Here is a 21,294-nt window from a genome sequence, read left to right on the forward strand (position 1 = left end):
TGATGCATAAAGCAAATCCTTTATCGTACATAGCTATCTTATATACATAAATATTCTGAACTAAATAGGCATCCCATAAAAAGTGATATATAACCAGTCTTCCTAAATCTAACTAAATTGTTAACTTACATTTAAACTCAATTATATCCTAAAGTTTGAACCATTTAACAAAAACTGGGTCTCAGATGAAGGGAAGTTGGTCATTATATATTTAAGAATAATTCAGCAAACACTTAGACCCATTTCTTCAAATAACAGAAAAATACTGGAACACCTGAGCAAATGTTCATTGTGACAAAATTCATCCTCAAGATGAAATTTAGATAAACCCAAGATGTTACCAGCCAAAACAGTGGAAATAATGCCTTAAATAGGACACTTTAAAACTTTAATAACATTTTCAGCTGCCCACATGGGCAAGAAAACTGAATTTTTCATGAAGGGTTTTATGATAGAATGACAGGATGATAATTGAGCTAATTGACCATATGACAAAAAGCTGCATGGAACATTTAGGCTTAAGCTTTTAAAGTCCCAAAACAGTGGTCCAACTGCTGAGCACAGTGATGGTAGAATTATGCATTTATTCCTGAGACACACCACAAAAACATGCTATATTTAAACAAACACAAATGTATAATCAATGTTGTCTTTTATCTCCAAGGTGTGTTCATTATCTGCTGGTTGCCTTTCTTCTTGACCCACGTGCTTAAAGCCCACTGTAGGAGCTGCTGCATCTCGCCCTCTCTGTACAGTGCTGTCACCTGGCTTGGATATCTCAACAGTGCTGTAAACCCCGTTATCTACACCACTTTTAACATTGAATTTCGTAAAGCCTTCATCAAGATCCTTCACTGCTAGCCCTGACCGAGAAGCACCAGCTGTCAAAGTGAATAAATAAGAAAAATAGATGTGGGGCTATAGAGGAGAAAGAAAAGATAAAGATCTCTGTGACAGCGTGACGCTAAGAAGAACTGAGACTGTAATCAGGATGACTTGGAGACATGGAGATAAATACTTTTTTGAAGGATAGAAGAGAAAAATAGAACCAGCGGCTAAGACAAGACAAAACCGTGGAGAGAAAACAACGTTTAAGAAAGGCAATGACAACTGGCTCAAAAGAACTCACAAAAACTGTTTTGGAAAAGTGGAAGACAGCTACAAGATAAACAAAAAAGTTGGATTTATATATAGTGGAAGAGATGTATTCTGTGCAATGTAAATATATTCAGTAAAGAGTAATATATTCAGTCAAACTCCTTTGTGGGTTTTAAAATAATAATAATGTTGTCCAGGTGTACAGCTTCACTTGATTTGCATCAGACTGGCTCTGTTGAATTTACTTGTAATCTTGACAAACACCATGTGCTTGTATTCCTCACATGACAGGGTTCATTTAAACAAACAAAAACAGGAAAATAAATCGTCTTTTTGTATTGCTGACAACTCTTTTGTTATTTTTCTTTAAGAATCTATTTTATTTTAATAAACTCCTATGTTTGTGCTGTAAATAAGTGTTTTTACTCAGCTGACTGTTTTAAAACTTAAATTTTACTTTTTGAATGCTTTTTTTTTACCATTGTATGAATAATTATTAAGAAAAACCTCACTATTTACATCAGCTTATCAACAGCCTGTGCAAATATTTAAATGAGGGCATCAGAAATTAATAGTTCACACAAAATCTGTTTTATTTGTTGTTGGGTTTTTTTTTTTTATTGCCTAATTTATCCTAACTTTTCACACAGGCCCTACAATCTGAAGTTGTTTTTCACAATGGATAACTGTTAAACACTATGAACTCTGCATGTGCTTATTTTCTATTCTTTTGATATGTAGAAAATACATTGTTCTCTTTCTGAATGTACATGATGCCACAAAAAAAAGAGTACTTTATGCATTTGTTCAATGCTGCATCAATGAAAAGTATTAAAGATAAGTTATTGTTTTGTCCCATAAGAAGACAATATCTGTAACTTATAAAGGTAAAAATAAGCTTAAATGTCACTCTGAATAAACTGTGAAGCAAAATGGAAAATGTGCAAGTTGAACTATGAAGAGACTGGCTGGTGGTTGTCTTTTATAATGCAAGTTTTATTTAGTTTTTATAAAGCATAAAGCAAACATGCCAATATACAGCAACAGTTTAACCAAACAGCCAGTTAAACCATAGTTTTCAGCCATTCATCATAATGAGGAGGGTTCTTTTTCATCCAGTGTCTTAATAGAATCCCTTTTGCTGTAGTCAGAGCCAGAAAATGCCACCTCTTGTCAGAAGGTGAGAAGTGTGATTCTGGGACTTCTACTGATGAGCCTAAAACTGCAAGCTTGGTAGCATTTAACCTTCTTTTCAATATTCCGAAAATGACTTCCATAATTTTCATCCACCAATATTAAAGAGCAGGGCAGGCCCAGAGAATATGTAGAATAGATGCTCCCTCCTCATTACATCTCCAGCAAGTGTCTTTAGGAATCAAATTCCATTTATGAAGTTTTTGAGGGGTTCTATGCCATCTATAAATGATTTCTAATTGAATAAACTTGTTGCTAATTTCTTTATACATTGTTTTTACATTTTGTAAATATGAGTGCCAACCACCTTCTGATGTCCAACCATGTCTTGAGTCTTGAGTATTTTTTAACTTTGATAATGGGTCACCCAGTTGAATAAGTAACATTTTGTATATGTTAGAGGTAATACCTTTGCCACTGGCCAGCTTACAAAGCAATATTTCAACAGAGCTGCCCAAAGGACATCTGAGTGGGCTGCCTAGCCATTTGGACAATGAACTACCTCATTGGACAAATCTCCAAAATTGATTGCGAGGCAAATTATACCTATCAACAACCTCATCAAAGTTAAGATACTTTTTAGTTTTGATATCAAACAAATGGAATACACAGGAAATTCCCAACTTCTGCCACTGTGGCCAGTTAACTGATTTCCCCCCAATAAGATTTTTTTATTATTCAATAAAGGAGTTAGTGATGATTTAATAAAATCCCAGAGACCTGCTCTGTTTAATTTATTCCAAATGAATTTGGCTACTGTAATAATGGGATGATCACTGTGCATTCTTGTTTTGACATCAAATAAAACTAACCATAGAGATTCAGCTCCATTCACATCCAGCAGAAACCTGGAAATTTTATCAGAGGGCTGTGTGACTAAACTAATTTAGTCTTCTGTGATTTAGTCAACTTTCTTTAGATATTAATCTATTAAGCGTCTATACTACAAAGTAGAAAAAGTAATAGAAAATTTAGATAAACCTTCCTTTATCAGCTGAAGTATACCAGCTTTTTTATTTCAAATACAAGAGACAAAGAAAAGTAGTTTTCTCCAGTGTGCAACTTGCGGCTTCATGACAGCAGCTCTGCTGCACTGTCAGTGAAGCTTACTGATCTGTCAACACACACAAGATAAAACAATTGATGCTATTATGTTGTAAACACTGCTTATTCATAACACAGAAAAGCCAAGTGTTTTATTTTCTTTCCCTGGTTGGTTACTACTCAGATGTGAAGCTGTCAGAAATGTGCAAGTTTCATTTACTTACCATCAGTGTGATGATGAAGAGAGGACAATGGGAACACATACTGTACTTTGGTTCTGAACAGTCTGAGCGAAAACTTTACATTAGAAAGCTTAAATCTTGATTCATATCATAACACTATATCTGTATGCACTACGTTGTTTTCTTTCTGCAATATTTATTTTCTACTCTGTATGACCTAGAAACACACATTTTCAACTTACTCAGCTGGGAGAAAAAGGCTTCTTAATACAAATAAAACCAAAACAGAAGAAACATGCTATAATGGATGTGAAAAAGCTAAACAGTTCTTGTTCCTTTGTTACAATTGTTGTAATAAAAATATCTAGTTCTAGTGAATAAGTTAACATATGGTCAATATTCAGTTGGGTTCCCCATACCATTCGGTCCATCTGTATCTGGAAGTCCCACAGGATCTTGGCTCGGTCATTCTATACCATCTTTGGAGGTGTTTCCAACTTTGACCTTTGTATTTTCAGCCCATACTTTGCACAGATGTTCCTGTACACTATTCCAGCCACTTGGTTATGGCCCTCCATGTAAGCTTTCCCTGCCAGCATCTTACACCCTGCAGTTATGTGCTGGATTGTCTCAGGGGCATCTTTACACAGTTTGCACCTGGGGTCTTGTCTGGTGTGGTAGATCTGGGCCTCTATTGCTCTGGTGCTCAGGGCCTGCTCCTGAACAGCCATGATGAGTGCCTCTATGTTGTCCTTCAGTCTGGCTTTGTCTTGCCATTGGTAGGATTTTCTGATATCTGCAACTTTGGTTATGTTTTGGTAGTACATCTCGTGTAGGGCTTATCTTCCCATGACGGAAACCGCCAGCACCATATCTTCTGTTCCCCATTGTCTGAGATATTCACTAAGCATGTCGCTTGTTGGTGCTGTGTCCTTGATGTACTTGTGGATCTTGGATGTTTCATCCTGGATAGTAGCTCTCCTGCTCACAAGTCCTCAGCCTCCTTCCTTACGGCTACAGTGTAAAGGTGCTGGATTTGTGGTGGTTCCTTCTGTGCATGTTTAGGAGCTTTCATATCTTAACATCTGTGGCCTGTATCTCATCCTTTGATCAGCTTATTATTCCTGCAGGGTATTTGATTACTGGTAGAATGTTGCTATTTATTGCCTGAGACCTATTCCTGCCATTTAGCTGGCTTCTTAGGACCTGCCTTACATGTTGGAGGTATTTGGCCGTAGCCACTTTCCTTGTCACGGCTTCAAGGTTGCCATTTGCTTGTGAGATTTCGTGGTACTTGTAATTTTCTAATTTCTAATTCTGTCTTCTGGGAGTGAGACCCAGTGGACTACCTTCCCTCTCTTAGTCACTATCTGACCACACTTCTCTAGTCCGAATGACATCCCGATGCCTGTGCTGTAGATCCGGGTGGTATGGATCCGTGAGCTTGATGTCATCCATGTAGAGGAGGTGACTGATGGTTTCCCCGTTCCTGAGTCTGTATCCGTAGCCTTGTTGATTATTTGGCTGAGGGGGTTCAGACCTATGCAGAACAGCAGTGGGTGCAGCGCATCTTCTTGGTATTTGCCACAGTTGATGGAGACTTATGCAAGTTTCTTGCCATTGGCCTCAAGGTTGATTTTCCACAACCTCATTGAGTTTGTAATGAAGGCTCTTAGTGTCCTGTTGATGCTTTATACCTCCAAGCATTCAATGATCCAAGTGTGTAGCATTGAGTCATAGGCTTTCTTGTAATTAATCCAGGCAGTTCTCAAGTGTTTTCGGGTTCTGCAGTCTCCAACAACTGTTCTGTCTACCAGGAGCTGATGTTTGGCACCTCTGGTATTTTCAGCAATTCCCCTCTGAGCTGTGCTCAAGTATTGATCCATGTGCCCGCTTATCTTAGCCGCTATGATCCCAGAAATGAGTTTTCATGTTGTGGAGAGACAGGTAGCTGGATGGGACTGTACCCTTTGATGGATCCTTTAGGATCAAGATTGTGCACCCATCGGTTCTCCTTTCAGGGTGGTTTCCATCTCTCTGAAGCTGGTTCATTTGTTCTACCAAGAGTTCATGGAGTGCCGTGAGTTTCTTAAGCTAGTAGGCTTGTATTATGTCGGGGTCTGGTGCTGTCCAGTTTTTCATACCTGAGACACTTCTTGGTTGTCTGTCACTGTGATGGTGACTGATTCCTTTTCCGGAAGGTTGTTGAGGTTATGGGAAATTATGGGAAGTATTATTTTCCTATTTCTCGCAGTAGTATTAAATCAAATATTAATACTTAACTTTGACCTCGTTAAACTGCTCTTCCACTAAAACCTAAAAATGGCTGTAAGAGTTCATCTTACAGCCATTCATGCTGGAAAGAAAATACATAATTTTTATTGCATTAAATCAAATATTGTTTCTTGACTTGCTTATGTTACCTTGGCATTTATTCCAGTATAACTCTGACAAATGTTGTTGTATAGTTGGAGGCAAACACAGCCACAACAACTTCAAGCAGGCATAAATATTAATTTAACAGTCAATAAAACCCAGTGTGGAAGAACTGCAGCTAATGTAATGTAGAGGCAAACTGGCATTACACAATGGCAGTGAATGTGGTAACAACGAATGCTAAAACGGTAGCAGTTGCTACCTCGACAACAGTTGACAACAGTTTACTGAATGTGGAGCAGGTGTGGGAGATCACAAATTTAACCCCTCGTTCACACAGACTCCCTCATCCTGCTTCTTATTTTAGTTGATTTATTTTCCACCATCTCTGTGGTGTTTCAGCAACACATACAGCTCTCTTCCGTCGTCTTTCAGAAACAGGAATAGAGTCTACTTTAACAGCTGATGAAGAAAAACTTGTCAATTTCATAAAACGAAAAACCAAGCAAGAAAGGAAGATTAAAACAGAAGCAATACATTTCAAAATAAGATAACAGGTTGTGTGGATGGACGGCTGAAGAGATCCCACATGCATCTAGTGCCGATTTCCACAACACATTTTGTAACCACTGATGAAGCAGATAAATGTAACCAATGGAGCCAAGTGTGGAAATGATAAGTCATCAGTAAGTGCAATGAAAACACCCAAATTAGGCATAGAGCAAATTGAACATGACTAAACACCAACGAGATGAGAAATCCAAGAAAACAATTTGGAATCAGGTTTAACATGAAATAAGATTATCAAAATAAAACAGGAACTACAGCTCATAAATGTATAGAAATTAAACTAAAGGTCAGAATAAAATCACAAAATTGAAACAAAATCACTAAGCTAAAAATAACAAGAAAGATATTTTCTTGCCGAAATAGTAAGAGAAAGATACATCTTGTCTAGTTACCCTATGTCTCCTTCTCTGTGACAATCCTTGCAATGTAACCTAGAACATACTGACAAACTCCATGACGCGATGATCCCTCTAAATACTTGGAAGTTTCATGAAAGAAGATCAAAAAGGCTTTAGGGAAAATCGAACACAAAAAGACACATATTGAGAGCCAGGGTATTAGATACTTGTCTTTCATTTATCTGAAATCCAATTCTTTTTACATGAGTCTGAGCTGCCCTTGTGAGTGACTCATTGTTTGCAGTATACATTACCCTCTGTTTCTCAACTCTGACCCAGGCTCACAATAATACCCATGCATATTTCATAGAGTGCCAATGACAGCGAGGGCGCATATCTGTTACTGACCCGATTGCTGCAGACTCCTCTGCCGCAGCATGAGAAGAAAGATTATGGGAAGGGAGCAGAGAGGTGTGACACACAATGTGGATTAAATGTTATCTGAAGAAGTTCAGAGAGGCAAAGGTAACTGACTGCAGAAACATGTGCAAGTTGAAGATGATAAATACGCAGAATAAGAGAAGATATCGTTGGATTTAGGATGCACTGCAGTAAGCGGGAGCCCCCGGAGTCCTGTCGCCTATGCCACACAGATGATGAATTTCTTTTGCTCTCTTGGACTCTAGTTGGTTTATTAGGTAAAGACAAAGCATGGATGGATGATCTTTTGCATAAAAATGAAGCATTTGAGTTAAGGTAAACAAATCTTTACACTGCTTTAAAAAGGACACCAATATTACATTTTAAAAGAGTTTCATGCATAAGATTATGTGTTTTTTTCAGTTTGTCAGAATTCTTTTAGGGCGTTGCTTATTTCTAAATAACACAAAAGTCAATCCTTACACTAATCCTGAATTTTTCTCTCCTGCAGGCCTTTTTGCCATTTGAATATTGCTAAAATTCACCAGCAATAAAAACTTTTTATTTTAGTAATATCCCTTCATCTGAGGCCACATGTTTTATGCTTTCTAATTATGGATTTGCATACCCAGTCAGACCAAATAACTTTGAACCATACACAACTGCAATGGACATCAACATCTTTTCAAAGTGCAGATGAAGTGTTGAGCGTTTCGTCTCTGGTCCCTTCCACAGTCCTCACACTAATACCCAACTGTAACAACATTACTACTGGAAACCCATACTCTGCATTTCCATCTTCTTTCAACGTAACAGAAGAGAAGAAATATCCTGAAACATTTAGTTCAGAATTTTTAGAAACTTACAATCAGGAAACCACACCTACTCCTAATGGCTCTAATCCTGCAGAGGTTGAGCAGAGAAAGCCCTCAGATGGACAGCCGCTGGAGGACAAATCCATAATTTTAATGTTGCCCAAGGAGGAACATCATGAGGAAACAGGTATGCTAGCAACTCTGGTATGGTCTAGGATTTAGAAAGCACTTCAAGTGCTAAGGCCTTTTATAAGTAAAATATAAAATGTGAGATTTTGAAAAGCCTTTAATTTGTCTGAATCATAATGACTAGAAGGAGCTAAAGGTTTGCAGATGTTCATGAATAACATAAAAAAACAAAACAAATAAGAGAAGTCACTTCTACAATGTGGCAAACAGAATAATACCTATGCTGCATATGGGTATATTACACTTAAAATGGTTAGTTTGTATACAAGGATACTACCAAAAAAATCTGTGTAATAAAGGGGAATGGCTTTCAAAAATAAGAAAAACACCATTGTACATTGGATGTAGATTTTATTTGGACATATGTTCTGAACAAATTTATATATATAAAGCAGAATGGCTACAACAGTCTTACTGGTATTGATTCACTGTTTTGTAGAAGTCTGTCAATGAAAGCCTGAAGGCCTCTTCTGCAAAAGTTAAAAGTTTTACTGTAAATTTAATGCAGCAAACTAAACTCGCTTCACCATTATTCTTCACTATTGAAGTCTTAAATATTGACCATACTTAAAGATTATTGCGGTTGTGTGCTACCCTGATATTTCTCAGAAAACAGTCCTTAGTTCTTGAAGAGTTTTTAGATCAATTTTCACTCTAGTTTTATTTTCCTATTGGGATTATGTCTAAATGTAGTAGTAGGCACTGGAATTTAAGTTCTCAAATGTGTCCTTGAATGATATAAGGTGATTTCCAGGGATAAGGTCACTCTAATAAGAATGGCAGCATGGGATAGAGAAAGGGTGTCTCATTTATATAAAGCTGTTGAACTTCAAGTGACCTTCCCCCTGTCATTCATTGACTAAACAAAATAAAATAAATGAAAGCTAAAAGGCTTTTTTGCCATGTACTGAAAAAAATAATGTAACCACTTTTAGCATTTACTTCATATTTAGTTACTTTAACACAATTGTTTTATGTCCTACCCTGCTAACATGAAACAATTGTGTTTAAGTAACTAAATGTTATTAAGTAAATGCCAAAAACGGTTGCATTATTTTTTTCAGGTTGTTGCAGGTGTAGTGAAGTTAACGCCTCTTTAAGTTTTGTAGGAAAACCTCACAATAATTTATCCGACTCTCAAGAACTGGAAAAAAAAAATTCATGTCATGCTGTACAGTGGATGTCTATGTTTGTTAACATGTAAAAAGTGGCTAAACTGTTAAATATAAATGGGAGAAAAATTATAATATTAGATGAAATCAGAAGTATCACTGATGGAGCTGAAACTACCCTTTTTAAAGACTTGATGATGCTGAAGTAGCCTAATAAAAAAGAATTTGACATCCCTGGTCTAAACTCCTACAGTTGAAGAGAACAGGCCATCCCCTCCATGGAAAAGGTTTCTTGTAACTAACTATATGATCCTGTGAGATTATGACTAATAAATAGGGTGTTATTTGGGGAATTTTTTTAAATAAAAAAATCTGCCTGGTTTTTCACACACATTAGCACTTGTTCATGTATGAAACACATTAAATAATCACAGCTAAACAGTGTAATGTTCATGAAAATTACAAAAACTCAAGAGAAAAACATCCAAATTTAGATGTTACTCATTTTTAACACCTCAATTAACTATGTGGTTTACCATGCATTTGCAGAACTTGTTGACTTGCAAGACAGACCCATTAACTAAACCATATACGAAGGGATTTAAAATGATTTTCTATCAATAACATTTTTGTAAACCGTAATTTTTTTGTATCATTTGTCTTACCTTCTCTTCTGTAACACAACTCAAGGTAAATACCGGTAGTAGAATATAAAGCTTTTAGTTTATTCCCAAGGAAAACAACTCAGAATACTATTTAAGGAAATTAAACTTTACTTAACTTCCAGTATTTATGACCCCCCCCCCCCCTTTTAATTTATAGCTTTCTTAAAAAAAGCAACCAGAAATCCAAAGTGCCTTACAATGTCAGATTTTTAAACAAGCTAAAGCAGATGAAACATACAAATTCTTTTATAAATGAATAAAAGTTGGTGATCTGTTATGTCACAGTGCTACAGAGTATTAAACGCCTCCCTGATTAAAAAGGTTTTGTTTGTATTTAAGACCCATGTCAGTGATTGATGGTAGATAGAAGGGGAACTTTGTATACCTGAGACTAAGAAGGTCCACTAACTGAAAATATTTATTTAGTTCTCACATTCATAGAGATCCGGGACGATGGTGTCATAGTTTAACACACACAGACAAACATGATTAATGAGAAATAGTCTTTTAACTTCAAAAATTTCTAAAATGTTCGACAGCTGTTGGAAGAAGGATATAACAGGGAAGACCTGCTTGTTTCTGAAGGTTTCAATTAAAACACCTGCAGCTACAATTAGGACCAATGAAGACCCTTTATTGGACAACTGAGAGTGTTGAATGGTGGAGGTAATCACTGCTTGAGCTGATAAAAAAGTTGGGTAAAACAGTTTCAAGATCAGATTTAGCATGTATTAAAAAGTGTAAACTTTAAATTTCATCTTTAAAAGAGGAATGTTGTTAGAGTTGTGTTGACTAGAGGCAACTTGTGTGCTAAATTTAAAATCCTTGTCAAAAACAAAACACCCCCAGTTCTGTTAAAGTGTCACCGAGTCAAAAATTCACAACGTTTACGTCAATAGTGACATTCTCACCAAACAAAACACATCTGGTCTTTTGTTCATTTAGAAACAACCCAACTGTTCAAAATAAAAAAAAATAAAATAAAATAAACTGTCAGTTTGTCTGTCAACAGACTTTCATTAGAGACCTGAGAGAGATTATATATTAAAGAAGTGCTTATCTGCCTTAGGTCTCTGTCACTCAAGCATAAGTCTGACTTTAAGATGTTTTTAGCCCTAATCGATTGTATGCAGCTCATGTTTTACTTGATATTAAAGACATGTTCTGTATTCACTGCATAAACGTTGTGTTGGCTCAGCCTTGCGATGAGCAAACTATTTCGTCAAAGAGCCTAAGGAAGCTTAATCATAATTAGCAGACTGACCAGCTGGGTCACTTGATTTAAAAAATGACTTGCATTACATTTGCATTACAAATTCATTTATATTTTCTCTCTAGACTTGTTCAAAGTCAAAATTGGTGATAGTGTTTTTCACTTTCATTTTTAAGAGTATATGTATGATAAATATAATTTGTTTGCATTCATCAAACTCAATGCATTTTTTTCAGCTATTAGACCAGGGAAGAAACCAACTGAATATTAATTCACAAAGCTCTATTTAAATGGAGGCATTGGATACCATATATATTTAAGTGTTAATTATGAACAAAAGAATATTTCAGATGAAAAATGCCACCAGTTACCCTTAGTTTGCAAAACCTAGTTGCTTTATCATGAAGTGCATTTTACAACAAAGATTTAACGACACTGTGTCTGGTTTTGTATAATTCAAATACATCAATTACTTTGAAAATTTTATTGCAAAAGAAAAGCATTAAAAAAAATACTGAAAAAACCCTCAGATTTTGGTTTAGTTATGCAAGAGATTGTACAGTCAGACAAAATGGGAAAAGCATTGCATCATAAAAACAGTTAATTTTACAAACCTATAATTAATCTGGTTTATTCATGTTTTAGTTGTTTCTAATCTCAAAGAAATTATCAACTTTTTCTGATGTTGTGTAACTTGGAAACACCTTTTCTCACTCAGTCCTGTTTGGGTTTGCAGTTTGTTTTTGCAGTTATGCTATGCTTTTTCAGCATATCAAGTAGTTTGTATGTCTTCCTTTAAGTTACATAACATTACAAAATCCATCATGTTTAATTAAGAAATGGCCTTTTTTTTAACCAACTTATAGAATTGTATCCCTAAAATGTGCTAAACTGAAACTAAATTTGCCCCCAAAGAGTAGCAAGAGTAAAATATTCAGATTCAGTAACTCATGAGGTCAGAATATAAATCTGTACTTATGAAATACTGTAAAATCAAAGGAAGAGAATGCTTTTGTCACAAACTGGTTAAACTAAAACTATTTACCAGTAACTGATGAGAAATAGTACTTTTCTTCACATTTCCAGGATTTTTGTAATGTTCGCTGAGTCGATTAGAAGTCATTGAGTGTTGTTTCCCTTTGATTCTTTCTCATTACAAAAGCCTTCTGTTCACCTTTATCAGAGCCAGCTAGAGAGCAAAGTAAATTGCTCGGCTCAGATGACAGCTTGTTTTGCTGAGAAGAAAATTGTACCCCATTGTCTACCTTACTAAGGCTGAAAAAGCTTTGCTTGTGTTTGCCTCTGAGCAGTTGACAGAGTGTAACACCAGACTCCCTGAGGATTATGTGACCTAAATAACAACTTAAAGTCAGAGCAGAGTTATCTACTGTATAGTTTACTTTAGTTTTGAAAATATGACTCCAAATCTGTTTTTTTAACCATTTTTACTTTATTTGTTTACTTTGCAAAAAAAAAAAAAAAAATACACTAGTGTTTGACAGGCCACATGTAATCCAAAAAAACAAAGAAAACTTTTTTTTAAATATATGTTATTTTTTAGCATCAGGCAGATTATTACCAAGTTTGCATTAATAATGAAATTATCCTCTTTTTTCATGCATATGTAAGCACAACATTTTAGATGGAAAAGACCCTGCATCTCATCCAAGAGCATCTATTGCTACAATACAGGGTTTCTCTTTCCATTTCCATTATCGTAAATTGTTTTGAATGGAAAACTATGATCAATAAATAATGTGCTTGTCTCATAAACGGCAAGCTGTGCAAATTAAAACAGGCTGGGATTTTCTTATTTAATAGGAAAACCCCACAACAAGAATTTAAGGTTGGGTTTATCAAAAGATCATTTCTAATCATTCAAATTATTAGTGCATGCTTAGGGTTGATTATAGAAATTAGCTCAAATAACTTTCCACATAATATAATATAATATAATATAAGAATAAGAAAAAATGACACAGAATGGGTAAAATTTTGAAGCAGAACCCTGAATGTTAAACTTAAAACTCACTGACAGGTTACTAGAGCGTCAGATAGCCTTGCATACTTCTGTCTATTAGGCGGCACTGTTAACCGGGCATAGAATGATGAAACACTCAAGCAATCCCAACTCCATAGAAATACTTTAGTCATGTCATATAATAGACCACAAACCTTATACTTTCCTGAGTCCTTCTAACTTTATTAGTCATGCTCTACAAGGACTTCATGCAATGCTTGATAGGGTCCCAGCAGCAGTGGAGCTAATCTGTGACTCAAAGCGAATACTGAATAGCCAAAAAAGAAATTGGATGCTAGAAGATGTAGGATTTAGACTTTCCAGCCTCGTTTCCTTTAAAATTGAATCTTTCAACTATCTGCATTGCTTTTGTTGTTTGTATTTTGTTTGCAGATGGAAACTGTCACGCACTTACATCTCGTGAACTGCTTGCAATAGTGGGAATCCCACTTGGTATTAAATTGGTCATCATTTCTGCTCTCCTAGGTATGTGATAGAATTAGAGAATTATTTCTAGCAAGTTTTAGGCAAACTGTAAATGAATTGTAACTCAAGCACATTAGCTAGATGTTACAGATCATACATGGTAGAACATCATATAAAGGTATGTTTCTGTGTAAGGGTTAAAAATGCAACTACTCTCAAATTATTATGCCACAAAGTAATCCAGATTAAATGAAACAAACTGGCTGTTATTTAACCCCCATCTTCACGTACCCTTAATAATTCATTCTCGACCATTTGGGATGGAATGTCAGTGCCAGGATTCATTTAGCTCAAATTGCAAAAGAGCAGCTCAGGGAGGATGAGATGGCGATTTTACAGGATGACCGGTCACTAGCCAGGAGCTTGACCTGATGGGAGTTACAAATAAATAAAAGAATACTTTTACATAGTGGTGTGATGTTGGTCATGAAATTGTTGAATATATTATTGGTTTCACATGGTAGTATAGAGGTGCATACATACATATATTCATATACATAAATTAGAATATCACTAGAAAGTTCAATTATTTCCATAACTGTAAAAAATGTGAAATTGTTATATGTAGAGGATAGTAAATATACTCATTAAATATTTTGTGTTACGTCTCAAGCATAATTTTTTGCATAGTTTCCTAATTATGGTTTATCTTAGAAAATTCAAATATAGGATAGAAGTAAGAAAAACATTTAAAAACACAAATGTTATGTTATCGATATGCAATGGCCCACAAAATCCTGGACAAGTTGGCTGACTTGAAAGTTGTCAAGCAAGTATTCAATGAGACCCTCAACAAGGACAATAACCCACAAAATATGATTGTGATTAAAAAAAGAGGGGTTCACAGAGTTCTATTTAGAGGAATATTAAAGGAAAGTGGGAGGAAAAAGTGGAGGATGAGCAGAAAGGCCTAGATTTCAGCAGGTCAGAGTGTATAAAGTGTGCAGCAAATGGGCAAAGTTTTTACTAGAGTAACATTTCTGAGCTAAAATCATTAGTTTTCAAGTGCCATGTAGTCATTCCATCATGAAATTCAAATACAGACCAAACATCTGATTTACTTAATGATATGGATTTATTCCATAGTGCATCCGTGCTTCACTGTCAGTTTAAAATAACTTATTCTGTCATCTTACTGCTTTTCTTGTCTCTTCTTATCAGTCAAGTTCCTGGCATTCCCATCTGAGACAGATGAATCACCTCCTTCCTGTGATGCAGGAGGGAGCTGTGGTGTCCCAAGTCAAGTGCCCTTTCTGTCTAAGAACCCAGCCAACCAGACAGGAAACATCACTGCAGGTAAAGAAAGATAAAGTCACTGAAAGATAAAAGCATGCAGAGTATCCATTCTGTGCTTACCAGTCTTAGATGGAGAACTATAATTATGTTCCACGTTTTTTAATGACTAACAATTTCTTAACCTTCGTTGACAGGTAAATGTTTACATGGGTTTTTGTTGGAGTGTGTTTTGATAGCTCCTGCATAACTTTTTACTGTCATCTCAAATCCAGGCTGCCAGGTTGCGGTCAGTGACCGGCAACGCATTGTGGGTGGGACCCTGGCGTCGGAAAGTAATTGGGGTTGGCAGGTCAGCATGCACTGGAGGGGGAAACACGTCTGTGGAGGTGCCATCATCTCTCCCCACTGGGTCATCACTGCAGCTCACTGCTTTGTTGAGTAAGAGGTAGACTTATGAGGAGAACATAAATATACAGACCAAAAGCGTAGTTCAGTCAGGAAGTCGTTTTCATTAATCTTGCTTTTGGTAAAAGGTTGTTGATCAATCTGAGTATGTTAACATAAAATACAACCTAGAACCAGGCAGATGGTGCTCTGTCTGCTGGGACTCTCCAAACAGCCCCTTGAATGTTTAATTGGGATTCTGAGCACTCGCTGCAGATATTTTGAGCTCCACTTCAGAAAAAAAGCTGCTTATTAAATGCTTTGCAGAGCTGTGGCGAAAATTAGGCGTTAATCACAACACTGGGTGACCAAATAAAATATGACTGTAATTGTAGTGTTATTGCAATTGCACTTAATGAATCAACATATGTATTCATTTGATTATTTTACCATTCTTATTCTATTATTTTAGCCACCAAAAATGTGTGTAAACCGGCAAATCAAGCAGTGCATAGAATGGTTGAAATCCCACATATGTACAGGATATATAGTAAAGTTTAAAACAGAAGGCAGTCAATTATACATGGTTCTGGGTTTGTTATTTCATTGCTAAGTTGCAGAGAGAGTTACAATCTAAGTTTTTTATTTGTAAATTAAAAAAGAAGTTCCAAAAAACTTATACCAAATTTATGGCAGGAGGCCCTATATGTATTTAAGATTGGTACAGACTGGCTGAGCAGACAGCGCCCTCTGCTGTCCAATCAAGGGTACTACCCACACCTCACAGATATTTATCACCAGTGTGACATTTGTGTCAAAAGTGAAAATAAAGGATAACTTCTAAAGTTGAATTTGTGACTCACAGCAGCAGATTCATGTAGTTGTATTCATTGATTTACATATACTTTTTTTTTTTTTTTTTTAAGATTTTAATACACATATTTGGAATTTGTTTTGCACCATTTGTTTTAGATCAACTGCAGCAAAACTGAATGAAAGAAATGTTTGATATGCAACTCACAGAACACAATTTGTTCACTTGTACTCAAGAATTTGAAAAGGTGAATTTTTTTATTTTTAATTGTGACAAATTTAAAAAAATCTACCGTTACAAAACACAGTAATTACAGTAGCTTTGCAACAATAGCTCTGGACCATTTGAAGCAATACTGAGAATGTCAGAGGTTTTTAATGTGCAAATTGTAGAACAGAGTTTGTGTACTTCTAGTTCAAAATTGAACAGGTGTAAAAATATTTGTACTTGTGATTTTTTTTATTCTTAAAATACAAAACTTAGAATGTAACTCTCTCTACAACTTCAACTTCACACTTAAAATGCACAAACAGTTTTAAAACAAAGAACCTTCATATGTGTGATTGTTTTTTGTTTTTTTAAGGCACAATACATAATGCAGAATCTGACCAATATTTGAGTATGTGTCCGGAATTATCCCAGCTCTTTGGTGATTACTAGGCAAACTGCATATTTTCTCTCTAACCTTAAAGCTTTGCTCAGCTGTCAGGAGGGGTGTTTTTATTGTTTATATAAGCACCGCCATTAAAAGCTCTATTAAAATATTTGCCTGCATAATAATTTTGTACTTAAAATAAAATCCCCCCCAACATTACACTCATTTCTTATGAAAAAGCAAGTCTGTGCAAATATTCTAAAGTGTTATGAGATGATTTTGCCACATTAAATTGTTCCTATTTGCTACTCTGAATAACAAAATAAGGTAAAATATCATTAACATGGTGAGAACAGCACTATCAATTACATCCATAAATCCTTTAAACAAAACTTGAGGTGAGCCCATTAAACGAACTCCTCTACTTGTGTGCAGGAACAACATGTTTGAAGCATCAGACTGGTTGGTGGTGGTGGGTACAGTGAGCATCGCAAACAACTCCCCTGGGAAACGCCACCGAGCCCTGCAGATTCACCACCACCCTCAGTTTAACAAGCAAAACAACGACTATGATGTGGGATTGCTGCGCACCATCACAGCCATGGACATGACTGGTAAGAAAGAAATGGCGCTCTATATTGACAACTGAGAACTTATCACAGTCTTAAAATTAAAAGAGGAAAAAGGGAAATGAATACATCCCTGGGGTGTTTATTAACGTAACTGTCAGCTGGTTTAGTGTCCTTAGGTCTGAAGTCTGTAACTTGGCTTATCATAAGCATACTGTAACACTCAGCCAGAATAATACTACAAATTAATAAATAAGAAGAGAAAAGACAAAACAGTATATTGAACTGAATTGTATCTTGCAGCAATTTAATCTGATATAAGTGGGGGTATTTCTACGCTTTTTATTCTTTATGGATAATAGAAAGTCACTAATAAATTCAAGCCTGGGCGCCCATTCCTTAGTTGTTAAAATGATTAATTGTTCATCCCTTAATATAATTTCATCTAGGATAAATTTGTGAAAGGATGCATCATTTAAATAAATTATACTGAAAGCAAAGTTTGAATGTCTAAAACTGTACATCTGCATGTAATTTTAAGATTTGGGTGAAATCTTGGGAATTTGTTATGTCATAAAATGACATAAAACAAATTCCCACTTAATTTTTTAAAGCTAATTTTAAACCAAACCTATTCAACACACCTGACATATTGCATATTAATTTGTATAATAAAGATTACTTTTTATATGTCTTATCATAAAGTTGTGTATTTGTGTATATTAATGAAGTGTTGTATACTTACTCTACTAGCAAGTGTATTGATTTCAAATAAATAATCTAAATTAAAGTAATGAATATGCATCCTGAAAGTTTTATTTAATATGTTAGTGTCAAGAAGAGTATTGAAAAAAAGAGCAAATATTTTATTATTTTATGTGATAATTTTAATATTTGGATGAAATATGTTTGAGTGCATTTTTTACCTGAACAGGTATAACACAATTAAATTACTTAAACTGTTTTTTTTTAACTTAAATTTAAAAATGTTCAGCTTGAAAAAAAAAACCCATTTAATTCAAAACAAGAATCTGCTTTAACAAAACATTAGGAAGTATGTTAAGAAATAAAATAGGCTAACTGGTTTCTTCTAACAAAAGATGCCTTTGGGACCTTTAAACTGAGACCTTTATCATTTTACTGCTTAGATTACCTGTTATAAAATGTTGCAATACGATATTTTTGACCTGTTTTTTTACAGGTGGGGTGCGGCCAGTGTGTTTACCAAGACCAGATGAGACTTTTGTCCCTGGGACGCCCTGCTGGATCACAGGCTGGGGATTTACCCACGAAGGAGGTGAACTACAAGGAAAACATTTTCCCTAATGGCCCCTTAGCCACAAAACTCAATCACTGTGGTGATGAAATGAACAAAAAGCTATAGATGAAGCTAAACTTAAACTTGCCAAAATGTGTTTAAAATAATCTCAAAAACACTTTTAGGAGTTATCTCTTTGAGATTTGTTGTTTGTGTTGTTTCTTATGTCTAAGGGTTTGTATCAGAAGATCTACGACAGGCTCAGGTGAAGGTAATAGCTAGGTCCGTCTGCTCCAGCCTGCCTGTCTATGGGGCCTTCATTACTCCGCGCATGATTTGTGCTGGTAGCCTCCCTGGGGGAGTGGATTCTTGCCAGGTGACACAATTCACTTTATTTCAGAATACATATACGGTGCCATTTCACAACAAATATTTCAAAACCACTGTAACCATTAGGGGGCCTGAGAAACCATCTAAATAAATAGTTGTTTTTGGCTATGATTTTCAGAAACAAATTCTCAAAGCCTGATCTAAACATTCTGTCCTGTTTGGTTTGCATTAGGGGGACAGTGGAGGACCCCTGGTGTGTGAGACTCCTAATGGGGACTGGAGGCTGGCAGGGGTGGTAAGCTGGGGAGAAGGCTGTGCTCGGCCCAATAAACCAGGCGTCTACAGCAGAGTCACTCACCTGCTCCAGTGGGTTGAGAGAGTCACAGAGGTAAATAACTTACTGTCTAAAAAACAGCTTGTTCTTATCTGCCTCACTGACTTTAAAAATAATACTTAGAGTTTAATTATTGAAGAAACGCTAAATATTTAAGACATGGATTCAATAGTTGTGCAAAAAATCATGTAAAGATAAGTAAATATTTCTTGAAATAAACATATAAGCCCTTCATTTGAGCCTGTAAGATAAATGATCTACCAATAAAACTTCTATTTTGGCCCCTAAATAAGAAAATTATATGTTCTTTATTAAAATAAGATTATTGTTGTTTTTTTTTTATTGTTTATTTTAGTGTAAAATTTTTATGCTGGCATTTAATTTTTCTTACCAACTTAAATCAAGTGCAATTACACCTATTTCAAGAAAATATGATTTTTTTTTATAGACGTTTTGCAGGTAAAAGAAATGTGTTTTCTTAAACTTATAGGCAGACAATAATCATACAACACAAAAGACATATGAAATTGTCTGTTATCAAGACTCTTAAAAGGGCGGGCCTTTAGGGTAAGCCATAATAAATCACTCATAACTGTTAGGTTGTTAAAACCGCCCTAACGTTTTATTTTGGTTCTTAAATAATTCAGTACCTGTTTTGCATTAAAGAGGATTGAATAAAATAGGTAAAAACATAAGAGATAAATGTTTTTGTTTTATAGCACTGATAAGGCATACCATACATAGAGCATTCCCATTAACAGATTCATTATCCTTTAGTTTTTAACCCATTGCACACATTTTAAATAATCAACATACATTTAATGCTAATGCTACTCTTTTTGTAATGTTTGTTTCAGATCAAACCGGAAGTATCGAAGGATGTCACGACAGTTGTGAAGGAGACTGGGTCATTAATCAATTCCTCTCTGGAATAAGTAACAATAAAGATTAAATATATTAGAGATCTGTCACTCAGGTTGTTGGTCTTATCATTAAACACACTTGTTGTTAAGCTGATATAATAGATAATAAGGCTTTGTAGAGTTTTATCGGCATGGCAATGAAATGTAGAAGAAGCCAACAGATATGACCAACATTCTTTAATATTGTCTGACACTTTTCAGTTGTGCAAACTTATGCAATGGAAAGCAATAAAACACAAATATTTATAGTAATAATAGTAGTAATAAAAGCAGTTGCATAACACGTTCAGGCTCCATGTAATTTTTCTGATAAGGATATATAGCTGATAAGCCTATACTTTGACCATTAAACAAGGTGACTGACCTGAAGGAAGTTTGCCCCTGCATGCTCTTCATATATAACAATAATGATGTCCAACACCTGTGCTATATTTACATAGAGGGTTTTAAACACGGTACGGTCATAGTTATATACAGGTGACCTGACCATTTTTACTTATTTTCTGGCTGTAAAATGATGAAAAGGGTGGACTAGGTGAAACATTTTTTATAAAAAGCCCTTAACATTCAGTATTTCCAGTTGTCCATGAGTCTAACTGTGCACTAACCATTTCAAGGGAAAAGCAACAAACTCATGATAAATCCAATCTTCGCTGACTAGATGGTAATAACAAGGTTACAAAGGAGTCAACATGGACAGCTGTCCAATGTTTCACTACTTCTTTCACATGATACGCACTGACATTAATGGATGAGGGGCACTATTTTAGTTACACCTTGTTTTCCCTGTTGGTTCACTCAGCAAGCAAACTAGTCATCAGGACCCCCTGCAGTTTGCTTATTGCCATGGAGTTGGAGATGAAGATGCCATCATGCACCTGCTTCAACAAACCCACTGTCATTTAGACACAGCAGACAGCACTGCGAGGATCATGTTTTTTGATTTCTCCGATGTATTTAACACAATTCTGCCTGACTTACTTTGTGAAAAAAACTCCACAAGACTTAGGTGGAGGCATCAACTATCACCTGGATCAACCACTGCCTGACAAACAGACAACAGTTTGTTAGACTGTAGGGTCAGAAGCACATCTTGGCTAATCGCTCTTCTCCATCTGGATATCTGACT

The 21,294-nt window shown here is 35.6% G+C and overlaps 2 protein-coding genes across 2 annotated transcripts in view; both read left to right on the top strand.

Annotated features, from left to right (window-relative positions):
- The window catches only part of LOC107083550 (D(2) dopamine receptor A-like), a 35,197-nt gene extending 32,770 nt beyond the window's left edge, over positions 1-2,427 (top strand). Inside the window, exon 8 of the mRNA XM_015372869.1 lies at positions 665-2,427. Coding sequence (XP_015228355.1) covers positions 665-861 — 197 coding nt within the window. The 3' untranslated portion in view covers positions 862-2,427. The remainder of the gene's footprint in view (positions 1-664) is intronic.
- Positions 2,428-7,741: 5,314 nt separating this feature from the next.
- On the top strand, positions 7,742-20,420 carry LOC107083554 (tryptase gamma-like). The gene is made up of 9 exons (XM_015372873.1): positions 7,742-8,224; positions 13,630-13,722; positions 14,884-15,018; positions 15,231-15,396; positions 17,187-17,365; positions 18,522-18,617; positions 18,812-18,954; positions 19,141-19,296; positions 20,100-20,420. The coding sequence occupies exons 1-9, from the start codon at positions 7,837-7,839 to the stop codon at positions 20,175-20,177; spliced, it is 1,434 nt and encodes a 477-aa protein (XP_015228359.1). The 5' UTR covers positions 7,742-7,836; the 3' UTR covers positions 20,178-20,420.
- The last annotated feature ends 874 nt before the right edge of the window (positions 20,421-21,294 follow it).

Source organism: Cyprinodon variegatus, unplaced genomic scaffold, assembly GCF_000732505.1.
Source record: "Cyprinodon variegatus isolate N-32 unplaced genomic scaffold, C_variegatus-1.0 Scaffold77, whole genome shotgun sequence".
Taxonomy (NCBI): Eukaryota; Metazoa; Chordata; class Actinopteri; order Cyprinodontiformes; family Cyprinodontidae; genus Cyprinodon; species Cyprinodon variegatus.